The sequence below is a fragment of the Falco punctatus genome (genome assembly GCF_963210335.1).
Source record: "Falco punctatus genome assembly, chromosome: 9".
NCBI lineage: Eukaryota > Metazoa > Chordata > Aves > Falconiformes > Falconidae > Falco > Falco punctatus.
The window spans coordinates 28,944,107-28,966,943 of record NC_137589.1 but is presented as its reverse complement, the minus strand read 5'-3'; the positions used below and the strand labels follow the sequence as shown (position 1 = coordinate 28,966,943).

Here is a 22,837-nt window from a genome sequence, read left to right as displayed (position 1 = left end):
TAAAGGTCATGTGATTTGATGGGGCCATTTCTTATTCCTGCTGCCTCGCTGCCTCTGGCATCTCTGTGTCACAGGCTCTGTGACAATACTGTGTGTGGTGCGAGACCAGGTGGGAGGACAGGTTCCTGCTCTAATATCTTCTTGAGTATTTTCTGTTCCTGTGGCAAAACGGATGTTGGAGAGACTTGCTGTAGAATCTGCCTTGAAAGTCTTACCTCTGAGATGCCAGGCCCTGCTCAGTGTTAAGAGAAATTGTCTGCAGCTCATTAACATCAAAGCATTTTCTCTGCTGGTCTGGGCAGCTCAGTTGTAACCAGCAGATGAACCAGAGAACAGCTACGCTCTCCGCTAAGCTTTGCCTGCAAACAATTAACATCAAAGGGGAGCCACTGTGAAACGGGAAAAGCAACACCCCTACTGCAGCAAGTCTCATGGCTGGTGGAGAAGCTGGGGGAGGCTGAAGCTCTGTCCCAGCTAGAGAGTTTGTGCTGAGCCATTTTCAGGAGTGAGCAGAGGAATGGCTGCTGGGGCCTGCTGATGGCGTTGGCCAAGAAAGTGGTGGATTCGCTTTGGTTTCAACAAAACCATCCGATGGTGTTGGTGGCAGCACGATGCAAGCTCTGGTGTATCAGACACCATCCAGCCTAATTCTGGGGACATCAGATCTGCTACCACCTTGGTATGTTTGTGATTGCTCACTTAGCTCTTGCTCTTGATGGGTCTCCTAAGGCCAGTCCCACTGTTCTTTACACTCTTCTCCATTCCTCTGAACACAGAAGTTTTGGCTGGCAATTCCAGATGTTGTTGCTCTTTTTTTTAAGTGGACCTTGACCCTCTGTTTGCCCTTCCCCACAGGAGGCCTGGGGAATTAAACCACTTTTTAGATTGCACGACTGTTCCCTTCCTCTGGCTCTTAAGCACTTTCTGCTGCTTTATATACTGGATCCTCTGGTTCGTGCTTTCCTCATCCTCTTCCTCTTTGCTTTGGCAGTGGGTAAGAAATCCAAATTGTTGGTATTTATCATGCTAACAGTCTCTGATTATCTTGGGGTGGGGCAGGAGGGTTTGGAAAAGGAATTAATCCTCTTACCTGTCCCAGTCAGAAATCAGAAGATTTTTGCTAGGTGCTGCACCAGCAAAGAATAGAAATGTGGGGCTACCTCAAAGAATTTGGTATCTAATCATCAGTCTAGGAACAGAGGATTGCAAAAAAGAGAACAACAAAACTGGAACCCTCTATTAATAAGTGCTGAGGTGAAGATTAGAGATAGCATAACCACAGCAAGATATGCCAGACAATGCACACTTCCATCCTGTTAGCTCTGTCATGGGAGTGCTAACCTCCAGCCACAGGGCAGATGATAGATGAGCAGGGCACAACCAGTTAAAGCCACCAAGGCGCATGAGTCAAAGCTGTAGGATGTGACTTTCATTCAGGCAAGGTACTTTCTCCAGAGGGCAGGCGTGCTTTGTGGAAAAGCATACCTAATTCTGCTTGTGATTGCTCAAGAAAAATATGTTCAAAACTGATCAGGTGCACTGAAGGACCACTAATACCACCCAGGCAATAGTCAAACTGCCACAGAAGGAGGAGCTATGGAAACTTATCTTGTCCACCCTAGAAAAAGGAGGGCCATGTGGAGACTGTGCACAGAATTGCATAAGGGGAAGGTCTGGGAGAAGAGATGCTTAAAAGAGCACTTCAGACCTGCATGGGTGTAAGTGGATTTGGAAACACAGGCCACCGATATGTTAGGAGTCGGTCTGCAGCCATGAGGGAAGGGAAATTTGGGAGAAGCCTCCTGAAAGTAGTTAGCAGTAGCAAGAAAACAAACTCACTCTAAAATGGAGGTTCATAAATATAAGACCAGCATCATATGACCCTGTTGCCTGTCACAGCAGGGATGCAGACTGAGTGCAGAAGAAACAAGGAGATAGTAACAGTTTGACAGCCAATAGCCCTGCTTCCAGCAAAATTACCACTGTCAAGTTTATTTTGTGAGCATTGGAGCAAGAGAGGAATCTTGCAAGTCAGAATTTGCAGGAAGATTCTTGTGAAAACCACAGTGAGCAGGCAGTTGTCCTGGTGTATCTGGATTGGTAAGATACAAGGTCAGCAACCATTAGCCTCTCCAGCAGCTTGTCCACCTGCTCACTGTTCTAGCGACTGTCCAAGCTGCAGGCAGAAGTTCCCCGCTGGAGTCTAGAGCATTCACGTTGCAATCCTTTTGTTTAGATCATCTGTCTCTCAGGGAAGTACTTCTGTGATTAGCATAGTGCCTAACAGACTTTTGAACTGGCTCTAGCAAGAGGCATGTCTAGACTTTGAGTGGAAACAAGATTCCCCACTGCCAACACAAGGACTCTGGAAATGAAGACACATAAACTCCAACGGTTCATCACACTGAAAAAGGGGTGGAACAAAGACCAGGATATCGCAAACAACTGGAGTGAGGTGCAGCTGAGCTGAGCAGAGGTGCCCAAAGAATGTTCCTGCTGTTTGTAGCAGAGAAATTCTCCATAGGTCATGCTTTCCTTCTTTCCACTGCTAATGGCTTTCAAAACAGGACTAGGATTCTCTGGTCACTAACCCTGTCTATTCTGCTCATGGAAACAAATGTCATGTTGCCCTCTTCACAGCGAAGCTGCATCTTGAAATGGGCTTTTGTGTTTTGCTACTCTGGTTGCTGTTTGCTCTAGGAAGTTCCACCTCTTCAGTTAGAAATAGTCTTCTGATTTTCTTCACGAGGGTATTAAGAGTCAACTAATAATCTGTCCTTATGCTACCATTGGACTCTGTCCCCTCCTTGGAATTTACACCCTTTCCCCACTGGAGCTTCCCCCGTACACGGGCAGAGCAATCACACCTCGGTTTTGCTTTCCTTTTGCTGAACTAGCCACATGGAGCCGTACCGGTTTGCTTTTGTAGGACACAAGCTCTCCTACCCGCGTGCCCCAAGAGCCCATCCTGTGCCCCTTGGAGTTCCCTTTGGACAGGACAACTGGCTTTTCTGCAGCTCTGACTGCACCCAGACAGCAGTGGCTCAAACACGTCCCTCTCTCCACAGGAAATATCTTACCGGGGACATGCTACTATCACATCTACATACAGCCAGCTTTGACTCCTCCACCTTTCAAACGCCCTAATCGTGTGTGGCTTGGTGAGGTGAGGGTAATGGCTCCGGGGGTGAGGGTGGGGGAATAAAGGCCACGACTTCTGGGCTTCACCTCTGGCCTTGCGCTAGGGTTTGGGGTGAGGTGAGGCATTTCACCCTTCCCAGCTCAGCACCTGAGGCTGCATAGAGCTGGTGCCGACATTTTCCTCCTGCCCAGGCAGCAGGCAGCACCAGGCCTTCCCTCGCCTGTCCGTGTGCCCTCCGCCCACCATCAGGAATGGCGGCACCGACCCCCTCACAGCACCCGAGCTGGCGCTGGAGGGCAGGCGCTGCCGGTGGTGGGAGGCTGGAGGGAGAACGGGCACTGCCGAGACACAGGGGGTGGCTGCGGCAGGGAACTGTCACCCTGGGACCGGTGCCGGGAGGCCTGCGGGCACCCGCAGCCGAGCGTCCTCCCCAAGGGCCAGCAGCAGGCCCGGTGCTTCCGGCTGCCCGGGGGAGCTGGGAGTCGGGGCTCCTCCTGACAGAAACCCGCGTTGGCGCCTCCGGCCGGGGCGGGGCGGCCTCTGGGGGTCAGCGCCGCCCGAGGGACGGGCGCTGGGGGCGGGACGCCCCTCGGGAGACCGCGACCCTTCAGGGGTGCGACGTCCCCTCAGCGGCGGGGCGGGACGGCCCGGGGGGCACACAGCGCCCCCGGCGGGCGGGCGCGGCGGCGCCGCACGTGCGGGCAGGTGGCGGCGGCGGGGCGGGCCGGAGCCGCGCAGGCGCGGGGCGGGCAGGGGCGCGCGGCGGGGCGGGGCGGGGCGCGGCCCGGCGGCGCCTGCGTGGCGCGGCGAGGCGGGCGCTGACGGCGGGTGGGCGTGGCGCGGCGCGGCGCGCGGCCCTTCCTTCCCGTCCCTGCCCCCCTGGCCGTGCCCGCCGCCGCCCCCACCCCCACCCCCGCCCGCCGCCCAGAAGATGGCGAGCCCGTGCGGGCGGCAGCAGTGCTCCATCGAGAGGCGCGGCGTCCGCCACCAGCTCGATTCGTGGCGACACAAGCTCATTCACTGTGTAGGTGAGGGACGGCGGCGCGGCGGGGAGGCCGGGCCTGGCCCCGCGGTGGCGGCGGCCGCCGCGGGGGAAGGCTCCACCGGTGGGGGGGAGGCCCGTGAGACGAGCGGCGCCGCGGCCTGCGGGCCCGCCTCCCTCCCCCCGCCGCGGGCCGCCGTGAGGCGAGCGGCGCCGGGCCGGGCCCCGCCCTTCGCCGGGGAGGGAGCCGGGAGGGGGGTCCTGCCCTGCCCTTTTGTGCGGCCCCTGTCAGCGCCGCGCCCGCTCCTCCCCGCCCGGCCCGGCCGCGGCCCCTTCAAACTTGTTTACGGCGGGGCCGGGGCCGCGCCCGCCGGCGGGGAGCGGCCCGCCTGTCAGTGCCCATCCGCCGCCGCGGGAGGCGAGGCGGGTCCGGCCCGGCCCGGCCCGGCTCACCTGACCCCGGCCCGCTGCCGTGAGGCGAGGCGGGAGGGAGGGGGGAGCGAGGCCGCGGAGCCGGCGGCGGCGGCGCGCCCCAGCGGGGGCAGCGGCGGGGGGGCCCGGGGAGCGGGGCGGCGGGGCCGGCGGAAAGTTGTGCATCGGGGTGCCGGATTGACGCCCCGGTTCCAGCGCGGGGCCGCGGGCATTACGAGGATGTGTGATTGCTTCTTTTCCCCCCTCCCCTTTTTTCCCCTCTCCTCCTCCTCTCTCGTGCGCGTTTGTTGTTATGCAGGCTCCTTGCCATCGAGTGTGTGGGGTTTTTGAAAAGGAAGTCCCCGGCGCCCTTTCATCTCGTGTAACTTTCTCCACTCAAAATACAGATTTCGCCCTTTTCTCTTTCCCTGGCAAGATATCGAGGTCTTTTCTGCCGGTCCCAACATACACATAAATGCCAGCTCTAGGCCAGTTGATTCGGTGGGTGTCTGCAAAGATAGTAAAATAGGTTTGACAACAGTAGGCTGTGAACTTCCACGGTGATCTTAAAAGATCTCTAACCAGAACACTGGTATGCCTCGTCTGGTTTGGCTTCCCTCTTTTAATTGAGCACAAATCCTCATTTTATTTTTAAGTATGCAAATATGGCCATAATCTGCCGGTGACTGCTCAGTGTAGGTAATCTGTAATAACATTCACAGATTCACTTTAGTTCCTTGTGTGCAGAGTTAAACCTCTTATTGTCAGTTAGCTCAGCATCCTAGTTCGTTACCAGGGATTTGAAACACCGCTTTTGGTTACGCCAGGAGTTGTAACTGCTACCATATGTATTTTTGGCTTCGGCTGAATGTTTAAATTTCTCTAATACAAAAGTGTACGTTGGATGCTTGTTAACTCCAGATTAATAGGAGCAATTAACTTGTTTCAAGCATAAAACGATTCAAGGGCAATACATTGCTGAGAAACTCAGACTCTACATAGAAGTGCTGGGTTTTCTTTCCAACCAATTTTTGATACTTCTAGATCGAGTTTATGGGGTTTTATTTTGATTATAGCTTTGGTATGTTTGGAATGTTTTGTTGGCTTCCACCTCTGCTTGAATAGGATTTATTTTACTTATGTCTCCATTTCTCATCTCTTCTTACCTTGGTTGCTGGGTATCACCTGTTCTAGTCCTTTCTAAACTCCCTACTTGAAGCACGTCATCTCGTCTTCCTCTCGGCCCCTGCTGCTCTGTCGCTGGGTCCCTGAATCCTCCAGTGGAGCTGTCCTGCTGCTCAGAGTTTAACCAAATAGCTGTGAGGCATAAATAGGGTGGGTGGGTGGGTGGGGGGAGGGAAGGGGAGTGTTGGGGAGTGGGGAAAGGACAGTTTCAAAGCTGCTGTTGAAGATCTTGCATTGGGGTGAAATGCAAAAATTGTGTATGTTCGTTACACAGCTCTTTGGGAAAATCTTGGGCAGCTAGAGAAGTTTGTGCTACTTACAGACTCAAGGAAAACACTACGTTAATAAAGTTCTTAGCAACCCTAAGTGCTAAAACTTAAAACAAACAGCACCACCAACCCCCGCCACCCTCATTTGTACACACCCTGTTCCACTTCCCTAAAGCCTTTTAAATTGCCAGCTCCTGGAGAAGTTGCTTTCTCCTCTGTCCCTTCCATATCTCTTCCTTGTTGCTTAAATTTGATATAGTTTTGTTCCTCCAGAAGAAGTCCCTCTGTGAAAGTCCCTCTGTGTGTGTTTAACAAAAGATACTGTGAACAATGTTAAGCACAGAGTTCACTGGGATTTTTTGGAGATAAAGTACAAAACCATTTAAAAAAAAAAAAAAGTAAAAATCGAGTCCAAAGTGTAACAGTGCTATGTGACTTTTATCTTGATGGCACTGTGTCATAAATAGTTTCAACCTCAAATTGATCAGCTTTATGAGACCTCGGGACCTGCCCTATTCCTAGTATGAATCTTGCATAAATTGTTGGGTCATGTAAATTTGTAATTTGTTACTTTTTTCGTTTATGATATTTGGTCATAGAATTATAAAAGATTTATTGCACTAGCCCGGGATGTCCAGCTGAAATTATGCTGTGACCTTAACCCCTTGCCCCTAATACATCTCTCTCGTCCTTGTGAGTTTTGACAATGTTCCTTGAGATTTGGAAGTTGACCTGTTAAATGATATAACATTCTGTTTCACCTTAGCCATTTGTAGCAGTCTTTAAGAATTTCTGTAATAAATACTGATAGATAAATATGGGGAAGAAGAATATGGGAAAATCCTTCTTGTTACTTTAGAAATACCCATTCATACTTAGTTCTGAAAGTGAATCTGAGATGTGTGGGATTCTTTGTGTTAGCATCATTCCCTGAAAAGTCATTTTAATACCACACAGTGTGGTAGTCAGAAAAAATAAAGCCTGTGGTTTGAACCAGTGCATTTGGCAATAAAAGTGGCTTAAGTAATTCACTTTCCCCTCTTGCTTCTGCTGCTCTTTTGGGCTGTGGCCTTATGACAGTTTGTCAAACTAAACTTGTGCTCTTGAGGGGAGGAAAAAACACAGGAGGGCTGAAAGACCTCCTTTGCCCACAGGGAGCCAATTCGGGGGACTTAGGCCAGCAGAAACATCATCTTTTCTTCGGGGGTAGAATAATTTTTCTGCTAGTGTAGCTCCCTGTCAGGTCAAGCAAATACCAGGTAAAAAGGAGGAGGATGAGCATGCATAGCTGGTAGAAAGGAAGAGTGTGAGAACGCAGCAGCAGAGGTACACATCATCTTGAACTGTCAGAGAGTTGCACCTTCGGTTGTGCCAGCACAGCTTTTTGTGGGAGGTTACTCAGGGAACTGATTTGGCTTAAACCATACTTCCTTGTCATGTGTTTCAAGCCCTTTTTTGAGGGGGAGTGTGGTGGTGCAGCTGGTGAAGGACGGGTCTGGGAGCAGTTCTCTTGATGCAGTGATGGAGTTGAGGGAGCATCATGCTGTGGCCTGGAGTTTGAGGGAAGTGTGGAGAAGGGGTGTCTAAGCTCTCTTTGCAGTGAGGTGTATTGGGCTGTTGGACCACAGCGTACGAGGGTAGCCTGGAGTGGCACACAGTGTCTTGATGCCCTGGTAGGACTCTGATTCTAGAGACATGATATGCCAGATGATAATGATTTGATGCTGACATATGTGTTCTCTTTACCAGTCTTGAGTATTAGTGTCTTTCTTGGTGGCCAAAACCAGATACCTAGAGACAAATGTATGTGATGATTTTATTCTTTTAATAATTTTTTTTCCTTCTCCCAGCCTCCAGTCACCTTCTGTTCAGACACTTGCTGAATTGGAAATGGTTGTTGAGATCACATCAGCTAAGGAATGGGGAGTTTGAGGGAGGAGAGAACCCACAGATCCCTGAAACCCTCCTGACACCTTTTATACAGGCAGTAATAGCATTGTAGTGCTGTGTGCTTACTGGAGTGATAGTTTGAGGTGGTCGCATGCATTTCTACTAGCTGGTGATGCTTGGCCCTTTGTTAAATATTAGCTGTACTCTTATAGACTCCGTGGCTGAATTACAGCCTGTGTTGGGGAGGTGGGGGCGGGGAGGGGAATGCGTTAGTTCTCTCCAGTAGTGATCCTTGTTTTAGGAGCAAAATGATGATTTAAAGGGAAAACTTGTAACATTCACCTAGGATCTCCAGTCATCTTGAGCTCTGTCCGTGTTCCACTGAGGTGCTGCTTAGCTGTTGATTTTACCCTTAAGCTGTCAAAATAAGCTGAAGTACTTTTTTTTTTTTCTTTTTTTTTCTTCTAATGATTGTTGCTGGTGAGATCCTGCAACCTAAGTACCTGATCTGTTTCTGTGTACTAATTTGTTGAATAGTGGTGGTCTTCCATGACCTTTAGATACTTAGGACTAAAGTGTGGAAGAAATATGATACATCAGGAAGTATTAGAAGCTAATATTAATCAAGAGGTGTGTAACAGTTGAATAATTCTGAAATCTTTATTACATTTTCTTATCTTGATTACTTGGGTATAGTTCCAGCCTGTATGTGATATGAATTAGTTGGTGCTTCCAAACATGTTATCTCATTGTTTTGGAAGTTGGCTTGAGTCTCCAAGTGTTTTAACGTAGTTCTAGTTCAAAGGGCAGATTGTCTTTCTTTGTTCCAAAATGGGAAAGCTTGTTATAGCCCTGATGTTGATGAACAATAATAATAAAAAGCAAGTTAAACTAAGGGCTAGTAAAAGTTGGAATGTAGGGCTATTCTAAACTGGTATCTGTTTTAGATATGCCCCCAGCCATGTCCCCAACAAATGTGCAAGTGGTAGTTTGCCTTATTTCAACCTGCATGTAACGTAGATGCAGCTTGCGGCTTTTTTTATTAATAATTGTACAGCAGCTTTACAGTGTGGTAGCTGAAGGCCTGTTCAAGAAGATCTGGTCTACACACGAACATTTTTGCCTGTTGGCAGGATGGATACAGAGAGGGAGAATTACCCTTTTATGACAAAATTATGCCAGAAAAAAAGAGGCAGCTGTCATTTAAAAATAAAAATCTTTAGTTGTAAGGAGTGGAATTTACAGCTTGATATTTAGCTTTACTTTAAATGTGCATGGAAGGATGGTATGCATCTGAAGAAAAGTAGAAGTTGAACTGCGGGGGATGAATCTAGATCTGTTTCAAATATCTCTTTGGATTCACTATAAATCACTACAGATTTGCCCTTGCTTCCCTATTTGCAAATGAAGAATAACTTCTACCCTGACAGGGACAATATCAATCAAACAAATGCATACTCAAAAAAATGTTGATAATTGCTTCGTATTATACCATCTTGAGTTCTTCTGGTGGCTGCAACATGAAATTTTGGACTTAGCCAAATCACTTTGTTTGTTTTGCATTTCAACAAAAATCTATTTTAATTTGTGTGAAGTAGCAACTATCACTGCAAGGTAGGAAGTTTCCTTCTTTGGACATGTTCATCCTGCAGGAAGTATAGGGGTTTTTTGACTTAATTTTTAACTAAGAGCTAATGACATTTAGAGTTCATCCACTTTTAACAGAACTTCTCAAAATGAATTACAGTAATCCATTCTGTGCATGCAGGAAATAGTCCAAATCCATCTAGATAAGATCTTTGTACTATTTATATTGAGATATATGTACTACAGATTTACAGCTTTGTGGTACAGCATCATTTTAAAAGAATGCCTGAAGGACTGTACTAAATTTTTAAGCTATTTTTTGGCGGTTTGTGCCATATATTGATGATACTCCAAATACTATTATGTACAGAAATACAATAACTGCACTTTAATTGAATGGATGATACAAAATCCTAGTTCTTGTGCTCAGTTGTCTAAATCCTTATTGCGTAATACTTAAATGGCTAAATTCTCTGCCATTTTAGGCTATCTTACACCCAGACAAGTACTGTCTTGTGGGATTTTTTTTGGTTGATTTTTTTTTTCTTTCTTTATCTGAGAACTTGTGTTCTTTCATGGCTAATGTAAAATAACAGTGAGAATGCTTACTAAAAGTCAGTTTAAGCAAGGTTTGAGGAAAACCAGGCATTTAAAAGGATAAAGAAAGGTAGCCCTGTCATACTGATTGGGGCGGAGGAGACACTACTGTAGGATTTTACAGGGGACTTTCCAGTCCTCTTCCTCACCCTTCTATGTATATATGTTTTCACTCTTAAGAGGATGAAGCTTTGGTTCTCAAAGGTTACTGGGATGGATATTTCTAATTCTCTGAGAAATACAAAACTTCTGGGATTTTCTGAGGGCAGGGTTGGATGGGATGGGCTGGGCTGAGCCAATCTAGGCTCTGCCTCTGGCTGAAAGGGGTCGTAGTGCTTGTTTTTACTAAACAGACAGAAGGCTGCAAAACCAGCTAATCTTCTGGTAATGCTTAGTAACCTGAGTCATCCTAGCTAGGAATGAGATGAGCAGGAGAGCTCATCTGAAGCACTGGATGGGATCACGTCTATGGGATGAAGGGGAGAGGAGAACAGAATAGCCTCCTCCAGAGGCAGGGAGTGTAAACTCCCTGTAAGGTTTGCATCTTCTGTCTTGTAACTGTGCTACAGACTGTGGTTATGTTTCACAGCAGTGCTGTCTAAGCTGGTTTAAATAGTCCCCTCTGTGCTGGCACAACTATGTGTGACAGCTTGGTGAATCAGTTCCCTGGCTAGACCTGACTGGAAAACAATCTTTTTTTCTTTCTTTGCTACAACATCTGCAGAGGATGGAGAGGCAGAAAATGAAGAGTTGAGGCTATTCAACTAGTATTGACACACATGCACAAATCCAAGTTGTCTTTTGCTGAGTAAGTGCTAATTTCTGTATGCATAGTGTTAATTTACAGTAGCAGGAAGATTGCTTCATTCTCCCTATTCAAAGTGCCACGGGCTATACCATGCTCTCTCCTTGATGATTAACTGTGGGCTTTGCTTTCCCAACCATGTTGAATGCTCTCGTCCAGTACCTCCATTAATGAAGTTGCAGCTTTACACTGCCTCTCCCCGGTATCCCTGCAAGCCCTCTGGGGTTCCTCAATTCTCTCTGATAAATCCATGTGGCCTCAGCTTCTTTTGGGAAATGAGAGCTTAAGTGTCTTCCTTTTTCTCTTGAAGAATGCTGTATTGTTCTTTGTCTGGACATCTTCGAGTCATCTGCCTTTTACCTTGGATTTATTTTGCCTTGTATGCTCTGTAGTATCATCGTATGCTCTTTCATGGTGAGTTGACAAAAGGAAAAAAATCAACTCTCAAAGCTCAGTAGGAGATTTAAGTTACACATCAGCACTCAGCACTGCCAGCATACGAAAGACAAAGCAGAGGTTATGGTGTTTCGACATTTCTGCAGGACACCACTTCCTATGTGGTAAAATTGCTATTAGATGATGTCTCCATGTGTTTTTTCCTCTCCTCTTATAGAGAAGAGAAAAGATGGTACTCCTGTTGCATTTTTCCAGAAGCGGTGGCAAAGTGGCTGCACAGGGAAGACTTGCAGGGAGACAAAGGATGTTCCTTATGCCCTGAGGACCATGATATTTTATGGGAGGGAGAAGAGGGGGAGAAAAGAGGACTGGACAAGAGCCTAGTATTCATTAACAAAGAAAGCTTTCAGAAGCTGAATCCAGCAGTGTGGAAAGACATCAGAGGCCACCAGGCAATCTTAACTCTTGAGTTGAGTTTACTAATGAAAAATTTCCTGGTTCTCTTTGAGCATTTTTTTGCATATGCTTATAGTACAGGCATTTCAGTATCTAGCTGGAGAGGATTGTGTTGGTGAGTGTATCCGATGTGGTCTTTCACTCTCCTCTGCTGTTACTAGGTTAGGGTGGTGGTCATGTTTCGAAAGAGGAGTAACTGCCAGAGTAGGAAGAGGAACAGGCAGTCAAGCTACAGAGTTCTTCATTTCTTGGTTTCTTTTTTTGTTGGTTATACTAACAAAAGATGTGGAAGTTTCAGCCCACAGCTTGCAATTCCCTAGTCTAATACTTCCAGGCCAGTACGTAATGCTAATGCTCTTAACCTGTTCTCCTGAGCACATAGTGGTGTGTGTCAGTCTGTAGCAGTGTGCTGTTTGGCTCCCTTTGCTGCTGTATATACGTGACAGGCGGCAGCTCTCCATGTTACCTGTGTAATATACTTTGAGTTCAGTCTCCTGCCTTGCGAGGACAGGGTAGTTCCGCAGCAATTCATATGCACAAAGCTCTTATGTATTCCACCTGTGCTTAATGTGCAGACAGACATGTGGGTTAGTTTTGAAACTTTGTGATGAGATAGCCACAGGTTAGTTGGAATAATGTGCTTATACGCTTCAACTGGGGAGTCTTGTGGGCAGAAGAGCCCTCTCAGCCTGTGCTCCTGTGTTCTGCGCTCTTGTAGGTCTTAAAAAATATAAAAATATGTTGGAACACACAAAATGGATTGGCTTTGTTTAAATGCTCATAGCAAACTGGCTTTCTTGGCTCCTTTGGCAGTTATTTTGTCCTTTTCATGAACAAGTTGAAGATAAGCTGGTGTTATAGCAGACATTGTCTCAAGTTTGGTGATCTCCTGGGTTAAGATTCATAATTGTGGCAAAAAAGATGAAAGCTGTGTTCTAGGTGATGTTTCATCGTGACCTCTAGATGCGTTTCTGAAACCATGCCATTGTGTCCTTTGCATGAACAAAACTCTTCACAGAGGTGCACACTTAATAACTTCCATTTTGCTCTGCAAAAGCAAGAGAGTAGAAAAGCATGGAGGTAATTTCCTTTTCTGACCTAAGAAAACTTAAAAGCGATCTCAAAGCAGTGATTTCATTTACATCCTTTAGAAAAGGTGGAGCATAGCTACCTTATCCTGAGCTTTCTCCTGTATATTTTGAAGTGATTAGTGAAACTTAAGTTTATATGATACTATAATCTCTTTTCTGGGGTTTCTCACAAGGGTCTTACTTATTTCTTATGGAAAAAAACAGCCATCTGATAGTCTTCATTTCCAAAACAGACAAAACAGCCATCTGATAGTCTTCATTTCCAAAACAGACAGTGAGGAAAACTTGTCTAAGAAAAAACTTCTACGCTTTTGTTTTGATGGTAGTTTCTTGATCTAATTGACCTCACTGCTAAGTAAGGGGAGTGCCCCTTGCTGATTTAAATGTCCTTTGGGAAAGTTGTACTCCTGTTCAACTGGAAGTGGAACATTTCAGTGACCTTCGTTATCATTTATCTGCATACTGTAGCTTAATATCTTTTAAAATATTACAGGTTTGAGTGAATAATGGAGAGGTGTGAGGGGGAAAAACTAAGTGTGAAATGTTGGCTATGTCTAGGTTTAGATGAGTATCCATACTTCAGGATGTGATATGTAAGACAAGTGTACCGAGCCTTCTCCTGAAGGGAGAAAAAGTATTGAAATGTTTCCCATGGATATTTAGTTTATTCTAGCTTATACTTGGGGGACAAAATTATAGCAAGTATAACACTGATTTTGGTATTTCTGGTTAAATGCTTAACTACTGCCCTCACATTTCTGGTTTTGTGTTGGTTTTTTTGTTTTTTTATGTTTTTCTGTCCTCCTTGTCATCCTGTGCATTCATACAAAGTAATACAGATGTAATCATCTGGAACTGTCTGGTAAGATGCTATGAGAACCTAGTTCTCAGATCTTACAGGAGTATTTTTGTAAACTCTTCACAAAATCTAATCCCTTGGTCTTTCCTCTGCTATTTTTGAGTGACGCGCAGTGATTGGGGAGTGAACAGCTTCAGTGCTCAGTTGAGACAGGCCATGCGGAAGTCCATTTTGCATAGGATCTTTTGAATCTAACGGGAACACTGTATTTATCTCTTGAACAAACCTAAATTGTTGAGCGAACTGTGTTTTGCTAGGGCTCTCTTAAATCAGTGGCTTTCAACCTCAAGTTGGCAAGAAGCAACTGTGGAAATACAAAGCTATTGCCAATAGTTTAAATTGCGTGGGGTCTTTATGCTTTTCAGGAGCCCACAGTTTGAAAATTACTGCTCTAAATGATTTGTAAACAAAGGCTGTTTTTCCTTTCCAAAGTGGCTGTAGGTGTTAGGGAGTATGAGCTGACATTTAGTCATCTATTAGATTAGGACTGAGTTTTATCTTTCCTTTCTCTTCTCATAGCTAATTATTTAAAAGTACATTTTTATCCAAAAATAGATATCATGGAGGAGGTTAACCCTGGAAGACTTCAACCTGAAAGCTAACTTCTGGGAAAAGGCTAGTGTGGTGTTATGTAGGTCTGTTTTAAGTGCTGCACTCCCTGTACTCAGGGCTTCTGTATTTTCTTTTTCAAGAACCTTGCTGTGAAGCTCAGACTCCGCTATAGAGTTTGTGTTGGGTCTAAAGATCTCATTAGCACTCTTCCCTTAGATGGCAGTGAAAGAGAACTTTGACTGCACAGGCTGGGGTGTAAACTGTAGTCCCTGTGAAATGCATTGGCAGGTACCCTGAAATAACAAGTAAACTAAGTTTCTAGTCTTGAAGGTACGGATTTCTTTGTTTTAATGACTAGAAGGTATGTGGAAGTATGGAATGGACACTAAGCTGTTTGGTAATCCCTAGGTGCGCTACTGTTACGGGTATCAAAGCCCAAACAGTCTCCATCCTGACCATTCTTCCAGCTCACTCTACTTTACTAGAGCCATAGATGAGGTCACAGACTGAACGCAGCAACAGTACCAAATTGAATATAGAGTTCAGAGGTTACTCTGCTCAACAAGTTACTCAGTTTCAAATTAGATTAAAAATTGACTTAGTAGGTTAAAGATGTTGCAGAACTGTAGTCTACTTTACCATGGAGGCTGCATTCCCTGCCTATAACAGATTGGTTCTTGTTCCTAAATCATCTGTTTGCCTGTGACTAATCTTGAATTTGTATCTTCCTGCTGCTTGTACTTTGAACAGAATTCTGTGCTCGAAGTAAGAACAGCAGATAGGGCTTTAAATTTTCTCAACCCCTTGTAGCCCAAGGACTGCTCCTGCCCCTAGGATTCAAAATATCTTGTGCAGCTTTATGTATAGTGGGAGATGGTGGAAGGGTAGGCATGTAGGGAGAAGTCAATCACAGCTGCTTTAGTCTATACTTACTGGCATGTTGATGAACTTTAGCAGCTAAATGCGCTTGTGATGACACCTCACAAACTTCAGAAAGTAAGCAGTTATTTTTGGAAACTTTTTTTTTCCAGGACTAAAACTACTAAACCTACTTAAAAAAAAAAAAAAAAAAAAGTCTATGCAAAAACACTAGTTCCCAAGAAACCGGCACCTTCTGCTTACCATGCTCATGGGTATTTCAGCATCCTAACCCTAAACCTTGCTTAATTTTCTTTTCTGTCTGTCCTTAGCTTTCCATTGCTGTAAGGGAAGAGAAATAGTTCCTTCATATTCAGTTTGGGGGAAAAGATGAGCTATTCCCTGATCTCATCTTTAAGGCAGATAGATCTTTGCTCTCAGCATGCTGTGGTGCTGCCTAGGAGAGTTTTCATGATTCTGCTTGTAAGCAGCAGACAAAGCTAATTTCAGAGCTGGTTTGTACTGACAGATTTGAAGGGTTGAGAGTGCTGAATTTATTGCATCGTTTTGAGATTCTGTTGGTGGTGGCAAAACTTTCTTTAAAAAAAGTTTTTTTACCAAAGTTAAAAAACTTTAGTAATTTAAACTAATTACATTAAAGAATTCTTGCTTTGAACACTGGTTTGCTGCCTCATAGTTTTGCCAGTGTAGCTATATCAGGGTCTGTTTGTAAGCCAGGTCCTGAAGTCAAGGTCTGGCTTTAGTGAGAGGTCCTAGGTTAGGCTGAGCAGGGTGCGTGGGACCTTGGCTGTGAGTGGACCAAACCGAAAGCCATGCATGTGGGTATGTGGAGAAATCCTGCAAGTGGTGTCTTGCACCTCTGAGCTGCCAACTGTTGATTTGCAGAGTGGAAGGGCACTGGTGCCTGCATGAGCAGCTTGTGGTTAGGTGTGACAAGTGCGGCTCTCCTGTGGACAAATTCCTGCTTTTTGTCAGCATGGCAGCCAGTCTGCAAATGGATGGTGGCTGTTAGCGCAGTAACTAGCTCACTCTCTGCTGTCAGTTCACGCTCACTGTAGGGTCGGGGTCTAAAGCAGAATGAGGCAGATGGTCTTGGGAGCATGATCTTTCACTTCAGGTGGCCTCACAGAAGGTCATAAGCTTACTCTCATTTTCAGAATGACAGGCAAAATACTTGTCTACAGGCTTTCAATCTCCTTGGTAATGCATTCTTTTACTCAGGTGGATCCTCCCTCTTAGTTCAGTCTGAGGGGAGGTAGACAAGATAGCACCAAGTATGAACTAACAGGACATCATAGCCTTGAAATATGCCAAGAGTCTTTCCTTTTGGAACCAGTGAGGGAAAATGAATGTGTCTCTAAAACTAGGTCTCTTTTGAAAATTCAGATTTAGCATAAATGCGGGTCAAACTTCACAAAGAATAGTTTCAGAAAAGGAGATGATAAACTTTAATAGCTGTATAATTACTTGCCTTGTTTGAGTCCACCGAAGGAATGTAAAGGTGCATCTAAAACAAAGAATTAAAAATTTTTTGCTGTTCAGCCTCTGGATTAAGTTGGCTATGAGCGCCATACTAAATGGTATAGTTAGTTTAGTTGAGAGATGTTTCTGTGAAATCCAGGGACAAGAAAGGTGGAAGGTCAACCAGAGCAATGTAATGGATTTTGCATAAAAATATAGCCTTAACTAGATATTTCTAGTGGTGTGGTGGTTGGTAGTTTTTCTTTATTTTGTTTTGGGAAGTTTTTGGGGGGTCTGTTGTTTTTGTTTTGGTTTTCCTTTATTTTTTTTCCCCTGATTTTTGATAGGGTGGGGGTAAGCATAACTAAGAGACTTGTCTGAAGGGAAATCATGGCTATTTAGTTTTAAGGTACTGGAACTACAGACTAAACTCTGATAGTCTTCCAAACACATCTTAATGCATATTTGGGAAACGGACAAAATATTTCCCACTATACGTGAAAACCAGTTTCAGATAAGTACCTGTCATTTTCCCATGAGAGAGAAAGAAGTATATTCTTTTGAAGCTTTTGCTTATTAAAGTTCTCACTCAAAACTTGGGGGATATTGTCTGGGGAGAGACTAGTGGGAGAAGGCAGGCAGATTCTGTTTTTTAAGCTTAGGAAGTCAAATAGAAGTTACCTGGAAAACTCATTAACCAAAGACAATAAGCTTTAAGGGTTAGGACAGCATAGAGATTTGCCTATGTAGATTTGTCAGAGAACCTTTCTTTTAAGGAGATCAATATCCAGAAATAGTCCTCAAGTATATTTAATAGAACCGCTGCTGGCTTTTGAGTTTTGAGTTATTATTATTCCAGAATAAAGTTAAACATTATGCTATTTTTTAAACTGTATCGCATCATAGTAATGTAAGCAAGTTTGTGGAGTCTGGTTTCTGAAAAGGCATGAAATTATTCTGTGTGAAATCACTGTTCTACTGGAAAATGTTGAAATGTATTTATTATAGTTTATACATTCTAAACTTGATGTTTAGTGAGTGTAGAAGATGCTACAGGAAATGTTCAGTAGACTTTTTTTTTTTTTTTTCTTTTTAAATAAAGGAGAGGTTATACTAGAGCAGCTGTAATTAAAGCATTTCACCCTGACTCTGAAGAAACTGCAAGTCCACTTACAGGCCTTGCCAAGCTGAATTTGCATTGCATTTATAGTGTACAGGTTTGGGCAGTAACTCTGATGGTAATTTATGAGAAATAACAATTTTATGTCATTTAACCTAAATGTGCAGTGTAGGAGAGTACAGTTGTTTAATGCTGGCCAATATAGAGGGTTCTTCAGGAAAGGTCTTCCTTTCACCACTGGAAAATAGAATACACATTCAAGGGATGCATAGCAGTGGAAGTGAATTTTCTTGTAAAAACACAATTTGTGGTTACACAGTGATTTTTAATCTAGTGTAGGTTTAAAATGCTGCAGAGAAGGGTAGTTGTACCACCCTCTTTGTGCTAGTGCCCTCACTTTGTGTAGATGTGTGGTGGGTTTGATCAGGGAACTGATCCCTGAACAGTCTTGTGTTACCATGCAAATGCAAGATGAGTGAGCATCTGAGGGGGTGGGGAGGTGTGTTTATCATGGATTAAACTGCCAGGTGATCAGTAATCGTACCTTCAAAACATTGAAGATGTGCTGCACAGTGGACTTCCTGTCTACAGTAACCTTCAAATTGCAGTATTCTGTCTTCTAGTAGCTTGGGATCAGTGAGTTGTGGAATTTTGAGTCTTCTTACTCTGCTTCTCATAATTAACAATTTACATGGAACATTTTGCAATCATACATTTTACATGCGTGTGCATTTTACTGCTGTTGAATTTCTTTTCCTCCTTTAAAGCAATTGAGTCGGGCAAACTTCATTCTGCTCTTGATGCTGCCTTTCTAGTGAATGAGCATCAAGTTGCAGTATGTCTCCAGTGAGTGGACAAAAATCTTATATCCAATGTGTTTACTCTTCATAAAATTAACAGAATATTACAGAGAAGCTGATGTTGTAATGGAAGCATTAGGGTCATCACTAGTTGCTGTCAGCAAAAGGTGGTTTCCAGAGATGAAAACAGCTGAATCTATATTTATATTCCTTAGTAGTGGTTCTCATAGGTATTTCTTCATTCTGGTTCATACAGCATAATGGTAATCTTAGTCCTCCTTTTGGATTAGGGTCAATACACTTTTGAATGTTAGCTTAAAGGAAGGGTTTCTGTTTACCCATTTGACTGATCTGCATATTTGGGCTTTAATGAAAGGGTACTGTATACCTTTAGGTTTATGATGCTAGCTGGAGAGATGGGCCAGTGCTGAAACACCTTGTTTAAGGGCAGCACTCTCCCAGTTGGCAGGGGCAGTAGATTTCTAGCTATGGAAACCTCCTGAGGGTAGTTGATACCTCATTACATCAGACTACTGTGAAGCATTCTTGGTTTAGTTCAATATCTTCCCTTTTCACCAAGAGACAGTCCCTACCACTGTGGGGATAACGTGGGTTGATCACAAGATCTATGAGCTGAGCAGGTTTGGACTGAGCTTTCTGTGTGGTCAGCCGGTCAGAATGCATATTCAGCACAGCTGCTAGTTTAGGGATTTGTGTTTAGGCAAGGTTGAAAGTTGTCATAGGGCTTGCTTCCAAACAGGAGTCACCAGGGCAAAAAAATGGGTAGAGCTAAGGGCAGTTCAGCACTTGTGTTGAATTCATCTGCTGAGATTTGTCAGCCAGCAGCTCTTTTGACAGTTGACCAAGCAACACAACAGGGCTATGTCAGACCAGCACGGTGTTTCAGAGAGAGAACTGGAGTAAGAACCATTCTCAGAACGCATCTGTTTGCTCATTCAGCAGTAGAGCCCTTTGCCTTCCATTGGAGCGTTGTCGCCCGTGAGGTGGTCTCTTCTGCAGGAGCCTGAATCTAGCCTGCTCCTACATCTTGTCTGTTCTCAGCAGCATGCTGCAAAAACCTATGCAGCACATAGTATTGTTGATTCTAGCTCCTTTCTGTTCTAATAGGTCTTGATTCGCCAGCATCTTCACTGTAATACACCTCCCATGTGTTTCACTTACAAGGAGTCCAAAGCAGTTACACGTTTAACAAATCAGAGTAAGTGCATGCTCTGTTCTTGAACAGTCTCTTAAGCAGTAGCTACACTTGTAGTTCCTTAGCAGATGTACTCCAGGGTTTGCTGGGCATGCTTTTCATGATGGCATTGTTTAAGGCAACCCTTTATGTGGCCACTTAGACTTCACTCTTACTGGAATATGGATGCTGGGCCAGTTAAACCTTTGTCTTAAGCTTGAACTGCCATTCTTATGCAAAGGTTAACTTCTGGAAGTTACTCCTTTAAAAAAATAAAAAGGGGAGTGTGAGTGGGATGCAAAATCACACATCCCTTGCGCAGTCTCATGAACTGGCACCAGTGTAGGTGATGGAATGCAGGGGTAGAAATGAATGATGGAGCAGAGAAGGAAAGGGCTACAAATTGCTGTTACTGCTGGAAGATATGCTTGTGAGACTGCTTTGAAGCTGTAGGCCTGATTGGAGTTTGCCTACATGAGTTTTACCTCACGCTAATGCTGATCCTTCAAAAGGAGCAAAAGATTACATAGATACCTTGACAATATTCCCTGGTGCAAAAAGCAAAGATTAATTTTTGTCATGTCCAAAGCCTTACATCTCTGTAAAATGCATTGAGTTCTTCAATGAGATGATGTGGTTCTCTGTTCTGTACTGTCCCTGTAGTTTGCACTGCTTGGAAATGGTACTACGGTACTTTTAAAAGCTGTGTTTCATGTGCCTTTGGCTTGAGGGATGCCTGGGTATCTGTCGTTCAAATCTCTATTGAAATATGCAGGACCAACCAGTCTGTCAAAGATCAGGCAGACTGGTAGGAACTGTTTCTTTGTTCTTGCCATCACACCACAAGCAGAAGCTGTAGATGACTGTTCCTAGGATGACTTATTTCACAAATCATGTAGCTTAGCAGTTGTCAAGAGGAGGGAAAACCTTCAGTCTCCTGTTCATGTGATGATGATATGCATAAACTGAAGCACAGGCCTCCATGCCAGAGCTTGTCCCAATATTCAGCAATATGATAGACAGAAAGATGACTTCTATTAAAAGGGGTTTTGTTTTTTTCATTTCCTATTTGACCTGTGGGCTGCCCTGAGTATAAAGTATTTGCATGGATGCCTCACATAAGTCTTGTTACTGAGGGTAACAAATTCTGCAAAATTAGCCTAATCTGTTCATTTGGGAATGAAGCAGGATAAATGGGTTTTAGTTTGTGCCTGGAAGTATTTCTGAAGAGCAAAGGCTTGACAATCCTTGAAGATGTATGCTGGTTACTTAAACTTCTGCATTTACATTTATCTGGCTGCTGTGGGTGGGGATTCTCTTGTAGCCTTTCCAAAGGTAGAGTCAGTTGTTTCCTCCTGTTGCCTTTGCCCTTAAAGCTGGATAGTGCAGACATCTACTGTGATGGATGAGTGGATGTCATTCTCAGGAAGGTAACTTCAAGGAAAAAGTAAAGGGTGAAGTGTTTTTTGTTTGGGTTTTTTTTTTGTTTTCTTGGTTCGTTTTGTGTTTTTCCATGGAAGTAGCTGTTTTGGTTTCTTTCCTCAAGGACCACGTGAATAAATCTGAACAATACGAGGTTGAGTCGCACCTGTAAAAATGGGTTCATTTTGTTAGCTTCCTCCTGTTCTGCACAAAGCTACAAGCAGCAGAAGTACTGGAAGAACCTGCTGTGTAGGCTTATGCTAACCGTATGTTAACTTTGCTTAAAAAAAATTAAACCCTACCTCCTGCAGAACTTGATTTGCCATTGAGAAGAGCTTTCCACTTGCTGGGAGTGAAGGAGAATTTTTCAGTCACTGGCAGTTGTGCGAGGACATGGCTATTGTTATTAGCGCAAAGACTGTAGAAAGAACTTCAGTTTCCCTGCTTTGTTTGATGCCTCTGCAACTCCAAACTGTTTTCAATGCAGATATTCAGCTGACTGTCCACTGTTGCTGCTTTTAGGTTTCTTTCACTTTACTTTTTCTTCCCCCATCCTTGGGTTTCCTCTGCATTGAGTGTTTGAAATTATTTTTCATGAGACATTTTGGTTTCCAAACTAATTTTATTTTCTCTCTAGGTCATTTATGTATTTGTCTTCACTAATGTTTGCAACATCTCCAAACATAGTATCCTCTGTGAATTTAACTAACATGCTGTTTACCCTTTCTTCCAGATCCAGTTTCTGATCCTACTTCCACATTTGGGAGTATGCAAGGGACAAACACATCTCTTTGCGTAGCTTGACTGGATATCCCAAGACTAGGATGTTAGTATATTTAAACAATTTTTTGCATTAAAATGTTGCCAGTATCTTAATTGCACATAGATTATTATTTTTTGAAATGTAATTAGCTTTATTGGCATTATGCATATTCAGAAGCCTGCTGGTAGAAAGTTTTTCTGCAATCTGACTAGTGCTTATTGGTGACTTTAAAATGGGGGCAGAAGTAGGAAGAATTTCAGGGTTGCTTTTTAAATGAGCCAGGCTTATTTAGTGTTACAGCTTTAGCACTCATTCTTGAAAATCTTGGCTCTTTGTCTAATAAGATTAACTGTAGGTTAATCCAAGAACATATAAAACCTTTAGACTGTGTTCAAGATATTTGTAAAAGACCACTTCAGACTTCTGAATGCATGAATACAGCCCCTAGGAGAGATGTTTAAATACTTGAAATAGTCAAATATGTGTAGAAATACTTGCATCAAATAAGTGTTAACAAAAAAATAAAATTGCACACTGAAGTTTCTTGAATCCTTGCATCACAGGTCACGCTATTCTGGTACTTGTAAGGAACCAGTTGTCTGGAAGAGTAAACCCTATGCTGAACTATTTTTGTAGATTTTATAATGCAGCTTCCTTTAAAAATGTGTTTTGTGATTGTGTAGTTATTGCAAAATGAGATTTCATGTTTTCTGTTATGTTAAGCAACTGTCTGGCAGTAATTAGCAATTCAAAGATAAAGAAGTCAGTGTTAAACTAACGGCTATTTTTCAATATGTTTTTTTGACTCTGACACCTCTTGGAGTGTCTCATGTATTCAACTACTATATCTAATTTAATTACTGAAATGGTAATTTAAATACTTGTTTACAGTAGTGAAGTGAATTTGATGCTGAGTACAATGTTCATTGTGTAGCTGATGATTTTGCAGGTTCCTCTATACCCTTAGTTTTGCAG

The 22,837-nt window shown here is 43.9% G+C and overlaps 1 protein-coding gene across 13 annotated transcripts in view; it reads left to right on the top strand.

The window, feature by feature from the left end:
* The first annotated feature begins 4,038 nt into the window (after positions 1–4,038).
* Positions 4,039–22,837, top strand: part of LCOR (ligand dependent nuclear receptor corepressor) — an 89,258-nt gene continuing 70,459 nt past the window's right edge. For 4 of the 13 annotated variants that reach the window (XM_080402366.1, XM_080402360.1, XM_080402364.1 and 1 more), the window contains exon 1: positions 4,055–4,170. In XM_080402366.1, the coding sequence (XP_080258492.1) occupies positions 4,074–4,170 (97 nt within the window). In that variant the 5' untranslated portion in view covers positions 4,055–4,073. Of the gene's footprint in view, positions 4,171–21,832; positions 21,926–22,837 lie in introns of all 13 variants that reach the window. The other 9 variants (XM_080402368.1, XM_080402362.1, XM_080402361.1 and 6 more) reach the window with 5 other exon arrangements.